The sequence below is a fragment of the Ictidomys tridecemlineatus genome, chromosome 4, assembly GCF_052094955.1.
Source record: "Ictidomys tridecemlineatus isolate mIctTri1 chromosome 4, mIctTri1.hap1, whole genome shotgun sequence".
Taxonomy (NCBI): Eukaryota; Metazoa; Chordata; class Mammalia; order Rodentia; family Sciuridae; genus Ictidomys; species Ictidomys tridecemlineatus.
Genome location: NC_135480.1, coordinates 38,855,622 through 38,868,294, shown reverse-complemented (window position 1 = coordinate 38,868,294; position 12,673 = coordinate 38,855,622). Strand labels below are relative to the sequence as shown.

The window sequence follows — 12,673 nt, the reverse complement described above, 5'->3', positions numbered from 1 at the left end:
TCTTTAAATTATTAGAAATATTTTAGAATGATATTGCCCATTTCCAAACTGCCAGGATTTTTATGTCAGTTGCATTATATACCAAGGAAATATGCCCTTTGTATAATGTTTCTGTATTTAGATCTTCTTTACAAATTGTCAAAAATATTTTTAATTTTCTAGAGACCTGCAAGTTTTTGTTGATTTACTCATGTTTGTTTGATGTTTTGTAATTACATATTAATTTTATTTTGTGTTCTAGTTTGTATTTATTCTTTGTTGCTGATACATAAAAGGTAATTAGTTGTCTCCATTGATCCTTACTCAATGACCTGGCTATATTGAAATACATCAATTCATAGTTGGCCAATGTACATCCAAAAATTCTGTTCTATTTTTAAGAACTTTTTAACTAAACTTTGTAGGCTTTTACCTTGGGAAGAATGGTAACTGAGCATGTGAAAATACAATCAATTCTCAAATACTCAATGTGAAAGTTCTCCCCTATCAGTTTCCTCATGCTCAGATAAATCCTGGGTTTTCAACTTTAAATAAAAGCCCAGAGTAAACAAATATACCCAAGAGAACAGTTACTTCAGAAGATCAGTTGATATCTGTAATACATCTTTCTCCACAATCTTAGCTCTTTGTATTTCAGTTTAGTAATTTACTAGTTCTCTAAGTTCTTAAATAGAAGATTTTTGTATGCTAACAGATGTTTATAATTTCACCTGGTCTGTTCTTTACCTATATGGAAGTGATTATTGGATATTAGATTTTATCAGTTGTTTATGTAACTATGTTGAAAAAACTATCCTTAGTCTTCCTAAATTAAAATTCTAATGTTAAGTTAGAATTTTCCCTGATTAACACATTTGGTTAATATACAGTAAAATTTACCTTTATGGTTTACTTTCTTATGTATTTATTTGTTTGACTTTATTTTGTTTCAAATATGAAATAGATCTATTAATTCAATTGTAATTACCATTTAGAAACACCCCCCAAAAATATCAAAATACTGAATGAATAGTGAATGTAATATCTCAAGTTCAGTTTGAATATCAAATGTAATCATATATGGAAAACTCTTTTATTGTTATAGGTATCTTAAAGTGAAAGAATAAAATAAAGATTGCTAAGACAAAACAAGAAAGTGAGAAGCACTGTAATTGATTGACACCCCAAAACTTTAGCCTGAACCGCAGTAAATCTATATGTAATGCTTGCAGGAATCTTTGGAAATAAGACTTTTAAATCAGAAAGACTCTTGTAAATGTGTTTTCTCTGAATGCTTTCTTTGTTCTATCAGATAAAATTCCCCATAATATAAGAATGCTTGCTGTCTAATCCCAAACTAACAATTGCATGATCAGAGAGGGAAGAAGTTTTCCTCTGCCAGTGCCTATAGAAATAATAAAATATAGTGATAGGGAGGATGCTTATTGCAGCGACCCTATTATCTGAAGAAGAACAAATTTGTTTGTAGAGGGCATGGATGTTGTTCATGGTTCAATTCTTGACTAACATGCATTAGGTGCTGGGGTTGAGCTCCAGCAGCACAAAACAGACAAAGAAAACAAAAGAACAACAAAAAATATATTGCAGAAAATAAAATAACAACAAAAACAAAAACCACCCACCACCACCAACAACAAAATCCCCAAAACCAATATTTAATGTCTGCCACATACCAAATATTCAGTACATATTATATTATATTATTTTTATCCAAGTTAGGTGTGGGATCAATGCCATCATGCATATTGTCAACATCATCTGGCATCAGAAGATGTAAATTTTTATCCCAGCTTCCAGTGTAGACTTCTAGTTAATTGATTTGTTCCTCCAAGTCTCAAAGTCTTTTTTTAGGACATTCATGAGGATGCCACACTAGCTCTGTGTATTTTTGCCTTGAAAAAAATTAAATAAAATTTTGGTTCTAGAGTCTATTATAGCATGTGGCCTATGATAGATAATCAATAAATGCCAGTTCCCTTCCCTCTCCTCCATGTAAGGTTGTTGTTTTTAGCCCAATTCTGGTAATAGCTGTGAGACCATAGAGAATCATTGACCCTCTCTCTGTGGAAGAACCCTACCCATTACTTTGATAAGTAATGCCTAATTATTTCCTAATAAAAATACTGTTTAGAGGAGCAAAGAAAAACACAAGATGATAATGCTCTGAGGAGAATCTACACTTAATATTTCAACATAAGGAATTATTAAGATAGGTAAAAAAGTTTCACTATTTCACTTGCAAAAATTAATGACTCTGTCACTGCCTGTAAATGAAAAACCATAAAACGGATGATGTCAAATGACATGATAGCACCTGGTTATACCTTCAGTTAATAACAAACTGCAATGTTATTGTACGATTATTTATGCTTGCTAAGTGAATGTTTATCATGATTAAAATGGCAAGGTAAAGAATAAAAATGCCTTGAAATCAGTATATCTTAGAGAAAATCAGCAGATGTTACCTGTGCTGGACTCAGGAAAATCTGTCTCCTAAAAATGAAGTGTGTTTGCTGTTTTTTGAATATAGTTAAGCTCTTCACTCATTTCAAAGACCTATTCACATGGCAAATTCTTAACATTTTTGTTTTCATAATTTTTTATATGAAAACTTACAGTACTTCTCTTTAGTAATTATTCCAAAACAAGCCCCTCCACTTTCATAATCAGTCTGTCTGTCACAATGAAAGAAGATCTAGATATGGAACAGTAATTGGGATTGAAAGAGTAGTTAGGTTTGCCAGAGGGGAGCAGAACTTTCTGCCAGATTGAAGATGCGATTATAATCATAGGAACTAGTATTTGCAATCTCTATGAGATTCTTAAGGTAAAATATTCAAGATCACTTGTCATAATGAAGTGTTATTAAATAACACTGTCAGAGAACATTTGGGAGAATTTTCTAGGAGGTGAAGAGGTGTTAAAGAAATTACTCGATGAGTGTGGAGATTTTTGAAAGAAATTGATATTTGGTACAGGAAATTATATGGCCTGATTTGGCCAACCCTGGTGGAAAATAAGTTGCCAAATACATTGCATGATTTGCGTTTATGAACATTCCTTCAGTCAGCCATTACTGCTCACTGATCCAACGACCCTATCCCACCTGCTGTATGCACCTTGAGTTCCACATGTTGATTAATCCTCTTCTTCTTCCTCCTCCTCCCCATCCCTTGGGGGACACTGCTCCTGGAAATACTGCAAAACCAGGACAATGTATGAAATGAACAGAACAAATTCCTATTCATTCCCTAGTTTCAAAAGCCCATTTAATATAGCCCTTTCAAATGGAGAATTTATTAAATTGATTAAAAAAAAAACTCAGCTACCATGCTTGATTTTATCCAAAAGACTGAGAAGCTATTACTTCTCTTTTGTGAAATGATTTATGATATAAGAATTTTTGCAGGTCTCTTCTTTCCGAGAATAAACAAATGAAGGAGCCACATCCCCCAGCCACAAGTTTATTCTTTGTACTTCTTTGCATTTTTGAAAAGTTTTTATTTAGTCTTTCTGTGGTTTTTAGTACTTCTAATATATATATATATATATATATATATATATATATATATATATATATATATATAATTTATTGGTATTGTAAATGGAACTCAGGCCTTCACACCTGTGAGGCAAATGCTCTTCCACTGAGCTATATTCCCAGCCCTTAATGGAATTGTGTTGTCTTTTTCTTTTTTTAATTAAAACTTTTATTTTGAGAGAAATACAAGTTCAGATATAGTTAAAATAAATAATACAGACAGATTCGATTATTTTATAGTTTTTCCCTAAGGTAATTTGGTGAAAACTGTATAGCAACATGAAGACTATTGGCATTGATGCAGTGAAGATTCAGAACATTTCTTTCACCAGAACAGTCCCTCATGTTGCCCTATGGTAGCCTCCCCCACTTTCTTCACACTCCTACTCCCTGTTTAACCCCTGACAAGAACTAATCTGTTCTCCATATCTATTTTGTCATGTTAAGAACATTATGCAAATGAAATTATACAATATGCAAACTTTTGGAATTTGCTTTTTGCACTCAGCATAATATTTTGCAGATGTGTCCAAGTATTTTATATGTTTCTTTTTGTCAGTGAGTTAGTATGCCATGGTATAAAGCTACCAGTTGGGCTTTTAGGAATAAAAAGCTCCTGTAAGCATTGGAGCACATATTTTTCTGTGAACATAAGTCTTCATTTATCTGCAGTAAATGTTTAGGAGTGCAGTGTTGGGATCAGATGGGTAGCTTTTTAGCAAACTATGTGTTTTCCAGAGTGGTTATGTTAGTTCATATTCACATCAGTAATGTGTAAGTGATCTAGCTTCTCTCTGTCCTGCTAGGGTTAGAGTTCTGTGATTTCTTTCTTCTTCTTCTTTTTTTTTTTTTTAATTTCAGCAATTCTGATAGCCATATTGTGACATCTCATTATATTTTCATTTGTCTTTTCCTAATATTTAATGATGTTAAATATTCCATGTATTTAATTGATATCTGTATAATCTTCTGGGCCAAAGGTCTTTCCTCATCTTTTCTCAATGAAGGAGCCACATCCCCCAGCCTTATTTTATATTTTACTTAGAGACAAGGTCTCACTGAGTTGCTTAGAACCTGGCCATTGTTGAGGCTGGCTTTGAGCTCACAATCCTCCTGTCTCAGCCTCCCAAATTCTGGGATTACAGGCATGGGACACTGCACCCCACCTGGGGAATATACTTAGTAGCATCTCTCACTTTCACTTTGGTTTATTTTATCTCCCTCCTTTTTTTTTTTTTCCTAATTCTCTTTTGTATCTTTGTATCGACAATCAAACAACAGTAGAACTATAGTTACAGTACTAGGAGAATACTTGTATCTTTTCACCACAGCTCCCATTCCCATGATTTACAAAATACTCACATAATATTTATAAAATCCAGTCCACATTTAGGAGTGACTAACTGGTAACAATATATCAAAAAGATCCATTACTTGGAAGCAGCTGAAGATTGATGTTCCTCCAGTTTGACAATAAGTATCCATGGTCCATTTTAAGTGCAGTTATATTGCAGATACTTTAGAGTTATGAAATATTTACAAAGGAATACCTCTGAATTACAATTTTAAATAGCTGCATCAAGTATGTTTCAAAGGACCTTTTGACATTTAGAGTTTATCATTATTTGCTTCATTCAAAGGCAGAACTTAAAGGTCCCTATTGAAAATTGCAGAAGTTATGCTTATTCCTGTAAAGATGATGGCCAGATGGGCAATTGCTCTTCAGAGACAAGATTGGAGAAAAATAATGAATACCAAAATCCTGCAAGTCATAGGTAAGATCAAAACCTAAGACATCTTTTGAAATAAGAAAATTAGTTGATTACAGATGCTTTAAAAGCCTGTTTTAAAATTATCTTTTCATTGTTTCTCTTAGTTTCTCATCTCTCCTTACTACTTCCATCCACTTCAGTATCATACATGCAATGATGATACCAATTCTGTCTAAAAAACTTTTAGATGATTAAAACTGAGAGGGAAAAAGAACATCACCAAAACTTGGTTCTCTATATTTGTTGGCTTTTTTAATGTCTGTAAAGACAAGTGAAAAACAGAAGTGCCCATTTAGTTTATATCTGGAGAATCAGAGGATTTTAAAGAGGTTAAGTAATTTGTTCATAGGCACATTCAGGAAAAGAGGAAAGTCATTATATAAATTCAGATCTATTTACAAAATCTGTTTTGAAAGTGTGTCACCTGGGCGCCCTGACCCAGGAAACAAATTCAGGGTTCAGCAGGTGGAAGAGGACAGAAGACACCCTTAGGAGAGTAGACACACTTTATTCAGAGATGGTAACAGCCTCCAGCTTCAGATTTAGCTCTCAGCCAATTTCCATTTTAACACTCATTTTGCCCCCATTTTGTCCCATTAGCCCTTATCAATCCCAATTAGTCCTCCAGTCTTTTCCATAAGCCTGTTTTATATGCAGGCCAAACAAAGAAGGCACACTGCAAATAGGTTACATAAGGGGGCACTTGCTCACAAGTTAAGGCTTATGACCTTGAACATAATTGTTGAATTAGTGTTTCTGCCTTGATTAATCATAATAGCTGGTTCCCAGCCTTGACTTCACACTAAATATATAACATAACATAACACTAAATATATAAGCCCAACAGAGTGCTACATTGTATCTTCTTAAGAGGATGAGAGTGATCTAAGTTCCCACCCTTTAGATCACTCCCATCCTCAACAGTTTTAGAAGGAATTGATTGGTGGTTTAGATGTTTCAGTATTTCTGTTTATTCTCTAGCCTTTTTCTGGGGTTCCCTAATTTCCTTTTAGAACAAAATATATGTAAAGAATCTGCACAGGATAAGAAATGCATTCATTTTATCTTAGATATTTATCAAGGATAAAGAACTTAATTTCCAAATCAAATTTAAGTTGCTATACAATTTCAATAACTGAATCTCATTATTCCTTCCTCATTCAATCTATAATTTTTATTCATTCATGTTGAGCTTTAAAAGATTTACACCTTTCAAACCTTGCATTTTACATGGCTATACAAAATATGGTATTAAACTTGGTCAATTTGATCAGAATCTTAACATTACAGCTTTGGCCACCCTATTCCAGGGAAAGAATTTTAATAATGTCAGTGAGAGTTTACTCTATTCAACTGAATACATATTTAATTTCAAATAATGTGGTTGTAGTTCAGAAAAAAAGAAAGTTGTGTTGTCTTCCACAAGAAAAAAAATACCATATAGTATATTAGGATGATAAGATATTATATTAAGTGCTATGAAAAAGTGTTTTGATCTTCCAATGAAATATATTTATTTGATAGGTGATGGAGAGGGAGGAGACAGGAAGTTTCCATAGAGGAGATATCTGAGGAGGGACTTGATGGATGGTTGACTTAGTCTGTTTAGGGTGTCTTATCAAAACACCATATGTGGAATGGATTTAACTATAGTCATTTACTTTCTCACAGTTATGGAGACTGGAAGCCCAAGATCAGGTGCCAGTATAGTTAGGACCTTGTATGGGATTTCTTCTGGGTTGCAGACTGTTGACTTCCAATGATTTCCTTTATGCGGTCTTTTACCTGTGCATGAAGAAATGCCATGGAAAGAAGGTCATGGAAAGAAACCAAAATGTGTGAACCTCTTTAGTTCATGTATTGGAGATTTATCATAACTATATATATATATATATATATATATATATATATATATATATTAGTAAAGAAATTTGTAATCTAGCAAATTTTGCAAGACTTCTGGAATTGTAGTATTGTTAGGATTCTTCATACAGGACAATTCATGATCTAAGGCTATGCAAGAAGTCAAGATGTCTCCTAGCCTCGGGCACATCAAGAATTTGTTGATATTCATTGTAGAATTCCACATTAACATGACACAGGCACACTAATAATGCAAGTCTTCTTGCAGTTTTTTTTTTTTTCCTTCAGTTCTCACTGAAGGCTAATAATCCTCTCCCAGTACCTACATATTGAATTCCAGAGGGAAAGAATGTCGGGGGATTATATTGTACTCCATCTACCTTATTTTCACTCCTGCCTTACAGAACACCAGCAAGCAATATGTCAGGATCCTTTTTGACCAACACTAAAATAATTTGGAAAAATAATTACTTAAGCAAGATAGAACTATATCCCCTTCACTTTAAAGGAGTTTGGATGTTAACCAACCTATAAGATGTTCCAAGGAAGCTGTATCCTTCTCAATGTGACTTCATTTCTTAAGGTCACATCACAGATGTGGTACTTCAGTGATTAAAATTACTTCTCAGGCATTAAGGGGGAGGGAGAGAGAGGAGAATAAAGGGAACCATCATAAATAGAATAAGTTCCATGCATCTTTATCCTTCTCACTAGTTAGAACCTAGTCGTGATGCCAAGGCTCAAAAATAAATTTGATTACTTAGCAGGGTAGAAATATTCCCAATTAAAAATAATAAGAAGAAATAATTATAATTTGAAAGATAAATAATAGTTTCTTGCCAGATTTTGTAATATCTTGACCATCTTCCAGGTTAAATGCACATCATTGATCTAGGCAACATTTCTATGTTGCTCCTTTTCTAGTAGCTGTGGTCCTTCTCCCACAAAAAAATTTCAAAGTAAACAAGCACTGTGATTGGTATTTCCAAGTAAGGAAAGTTTAAAAAAATGATGGAGGGTGGAAAAGGAAGAAGGAGGAGTTGGAGTAGGAAAAGGAGGAGGGGAAGAGGAGGAAGAGAGAACAAATATACAACAGATTTTGAATATAGTAACCTGAGTAGTGCCAGGAAATTGATAAGATCAATTTTATTCTCATTAAGTTTTTACCAATGATAGACATAAGTGCTCATAACCCTGTTTCTGAAAGGCAAATAAAATTACTGCAAACTAGGCTATAATAAATATTATAATAGTAATTTGAAGACTTTCCAATTATAGTCTATTTCCCAAGAGGACAGATGGCCTGGTATAGTGTGGGTAGCACAGAATTGCTCTTTTGTTCCAGCCTTCGGCTTTTCCTGCACTCTCATCCTGAAATCATGCTTAATGAAAATCCTACACTCCTTTGCCAACAGAAGGTTGTAGAAGGTTTCAGCCTCTTTACTTTCCAGTACCTACTTTTGCTTCACAATGATATGATGATGGGGGTCAGAGCCATGAGTCATCTCTTCCCTCAAATGGGTAAATAGGGAAAGAGAGTTTCTTACATGACAATTTAGGAGCTGTTTGGCCTTTCTTATCAAGGAGCTCCAGGCACAGAAGTCAATATAGTCTAGTCAGACTAGAGTGGGTACATACCAAATTCACTTGGGCAACACTGAAATTTAGAAACATCATTTTCATAAGTAAGTTACATTGGTGGCTGATCAGAAAAAAAAAAGGAGCATTTGGAAGAAACTTCTGACTCTCCTGGTGGATTTACATTCAGAGTTTTTAATTGGTGATTTATATTCAACTTAAATATAACACTTTTTATGTTTCACACACTCCTAAACATACAATTGCACATACTCATTGCCCCTTCCAAACTGCCACTCTTGCCAAACATAAACTGCCCACTACTGTTGGAGTACTTCCAGAGTTACCAAAAATGATGAGTCCTCTGTGTCCACTTTTAGTCATGTTAATCCTCCTCTGATTACAGCTCTTCAGAAACTTACTGTCTTAGCCATATACTCAAGGACTTAATGATAAAACAACTTCCATTCTCAACAAAAGTGCATGGGAATTCATTTCTTCCTACTTTACCATGACTAGTTATCTCTTATCACTTTTCCCACATTCCAACAGGTATGAAGTAATAACTTTCTGTAGTTTTGATTTGTTTTTCCCTGGTGATTCGTGATTTTTAGATAGTTTCATCTACTTATTGGCCATTTTTAAAAAATATTTCCTTTGGAAAATTTTCCATTCAGCAACTATGTACATTTTTAAATCTTTTTTTTCTTTTGTGTTTAATGTTTTCCCTAATGTATTTTGCGTATATGGGTAGGAAATATATTCTCTTCATTGGTCACATTTTATGGTTTGTTGACTATTTTCTTTGCCATGCAGAGAACTTTTAATATTTTTGATACAGTCCCCCTTGTTCATTTTTGCCTTTGTTGTCTGTGACTTTAAAGGGCACATTCAAATATCTATTGCCAAAACCAATGTCAAGGAACGTTTTTCTTTCTTTTTTCTAAAAGTCCTAGTTTGAGGTATTACATTTAATACCTTAATTCTTTTTGAGTTAATGATGGTATAATATAGGACCAGGGTCCAAGTTCATTCTTCTGCATCCATTTTAAACAGCACTGTTAATTGAAGATATCCTTCAGTATTGTGTGGGTTTTTTTGCTATATACGTTAAAGATTATTAGTTAATCTTTGTGTGGTTAATTTCTCAGTTCTCTGCAGACTGCTATTGATATAGATGTTGGATTTTGTACCAGGAACATATTGTTTTGATTACTCAAGCTTTGTAATATAGTTTGAAATTAGGATAGGTAATGCTTTCCACCTTTGTTTCTTCCTCAAAATTTCTTTAGCTATTTGAGCTCTGTTGGGAACTCATACAAATTTTTAGATCATATTTTCTCTTTATATAAAAATATTGCAATTTTTATAGGAATTTCATTACTTCTGTAGATTGTTTTGAGATGAATTTGGAACTATTCCTCCTTTTGGAGATAAGAAAAGTTTGAGAATGATTAGCATTAATTCTTCTCTAAATGTTTTGTAGAAACTATCTCATCCTGAGCTTTTCTTGTTGAGAGGATTTGAATTACCAATTCGATATCTTTATTCATTATCTATCTGTCCATACTTTTTACTTCTTCACGAGTTGGTCTTAATAAGTATTATATTTTGAGTAAATCATCCGTTTCTTTGGGTTACCCAGTTTGTTTCCATATAATTGTTTCTAGTAGTCTTTTATGATCATCTGAGTTTCTGTGGTATCAGTTTTAATTTCATTTTTTATTATTCATTTTATTTGAATTCTTTCTCTCTCTCTTTTATTTTTATTTTTTGCTTAACCTGCATCACAGTTTGTCCATTTTAACCATCTTTTTTAAAAGACTAATTTTTAGATTCATTGATCTTTTCTATCATCTTTCTAGTTTCTGTTTTATTTATTTCTGCCCTAATTTGTATTAATTTCTTCCTTCTGATAAACTTTAGATTAGTTTGTTCTTTTTCCTAGTTCCTTTGGGTATAAAATTAGTTTGTTTAGTTTTGAGATCATTCTTTCTCCTTAATATTGGTATTGATGCTATTGGTTTCTCATTCTTATAACTTCTTTTGCTAAATTCCAGAAAACTTGCCATGTCTTGCTTGCATTTTCTTTTGTCTCAAGGTATATTTTTTAAAATGTATTTCTTCTTGGACTATTGGTTTTTAATAACTGTTCTATTTAGTTTCCACATATTTGTGATTTTTATGAAATTCTTTCTGCTACTAATTTCTAATTCTATACTATTGTGATCTGAAAAGATACTTTATAACATTTTAATTTTAAATTTTTTAAGAGTATTTTTGTGACCAAATTTCTGTGTGAACTTGAAAAAAAAATGACTCAGTGCTGTTGGATGCAATCAATGTTTGGTATATTTGTGTTAAATTCTTTACATTTATAGTGTGCTACAATTTTGTGTTTCCTTATTGGTTTTCTGCCTGGAAAATAACTGTTGAATATTCTCAAATATACCTGACTCATATTTAATTTTTCTGACACACTTACCAAGGGCCAAATGCAGGTGGCCTAACCTTCAACATTCATTATTACTCATACATGACTAACAAAGATTATTTTTTCTATATTTTCTAAAATTTAGGATAACTACTGTAAATAATATTATTCTCTCAGGCTCTAACATTGCAATTACCAATAACTAAGAGGATTTAAGTATGGACAGCAGAATATTCTAATATGTAAATCTAGTCCTTCTGAATGTGTGAGCAGACTTAAGAGGAGTCAAGGAAACAAGAAAGAAAAGAGAGAAATTCATTTATTCAACACTTTTTAAAAAGTTCATCCTCTTTGCCAAGCTTTTGAGAGTCCATGATTCAATAGATGTTCAAAGTCTGCCTTATATACAAATAATCCTACTGGTAGTTACAAATGCTCTGGGCTAGCAATCAAAGGTATTGTTTTTAGGTTAAATTCTGTGTTGAATAGCAATGTGACCTTGAGCAAATCAACTCTCCACTTAGGGACCCTCTTGTCTAATCTATAAAATAAGAATGTGGAACTGAATAAAATTCTTAAGTTTTTTCTTTATCTAAAATTCAGTGATACTAGCTCCTTTGTGTGACATTTTGTTATTCATTTGCAAAGCAAGAAGGTTTGCAGTGGTGGCTTACTTCAGTGATGGGAAAAATATGTTTTTCAAATATATTGAGTGCTATATAAATGCAAAGCAGTTGCAGGTGGTTTTAGATAATGTTTAATACTTTGCTGTTAGCTGTCATAAAACCACTACAACATTTCAGCATCAGTTATATTTTCTGCTATATATATATATATTTAAAAATAAAAGAATATGGCTCATAAACATGTTCTTGTTTTTCCCCAAAAAACAGATTCAAATTATTTGTTTATCCTGGAAAAAATATTGAAAAGAATGGAAATTGAAATATGCTAATTGTTCAAATGAATTTATTATAATTTTTCTTTTACTTTTTCTTCTTTCTGCTGCCTTAATGAAATCTTGTAACATAAAACAACATTTGGACTTTTATACAATAGACTTCCATACTATCCAAGCTGATTTTATCTATTGGTCTTAAACAAGTTTCCACCTTTCTCCTTCTGTGCCTACATTCTTGGTACCAGTTGATTAATATGATCAGAAACCTGAGTTCTCCTTGCAGGGAATAGTAAAATAGACTGAAAATTCATTTGAAAGCCCAAAATTACCTGTTATGGTGTCTTTTGCACATGTTTTGGTATAAGAATATCTGGTTTTTACTGCAACTTTAACAAAAAATTTCTGTGATAAGACAGTTTCCTAACATGCCTGAATCACAAAAATCTTATTGGAAAAAAATACTTATAAAATTCAACTACCTCTTTTGTTTTCTGTGATGTTAAAAAATGATAAGTATCTAGATCAATTGCTATATCATATGTGATTAATACAAATGAAGTAACTCCCTAGCTCTATAATTCCAA

The 12,673-nt window shown here is 32.7% G+C and overlaps 1 protein-coding gene and 1 non-coding gene across 14 annotated transcripts in view; both read right to left on the bottom strand.

The window, feature by feature from the left end:
• LOC144377071 (uncharacterized) overlaps positions 1 to 12,673 on the bottom strand; it is a 411,176-nt gene that overhangs the window by 370,701 nt on the left and 27,802 nt on the right. For 3 of the 13 annotated variants that reach the window (XR_013437683.1, XR_013437682.1, XM_078046334.1), the window contains exon 2: positions 3,120 to 3,198. The exons of 9 other annotated variants lie outside the window; for them this stretch is intronic. Coding sequence is in view for 2 of the 4 variants with exons in the window: in XM_078046334.1 (XP_077902460.1) it covers positions 3,120 to 3,198 (79 nt within the window). In the remaining 2 variants the exon portion in view is untranslated. Of the gene's footprint in view, positions 1 to 3,119; positions 3,199 to 6,523; positions 7,099 to 12,673 lie in introns of those variants that run through there. One more of the 13 variants, XM_078046327.1, reaches the window with a different exon arrangement.
• On the bottom strand, positions 3,174 to 3,364 carry LOC120890114 (U2 spliceosomal RNA). The gene has a single exon (XR_005734366.2). It is a non-coding gene; the product is annotated as a U2 spliceosomal RNA (small nuclear RNA).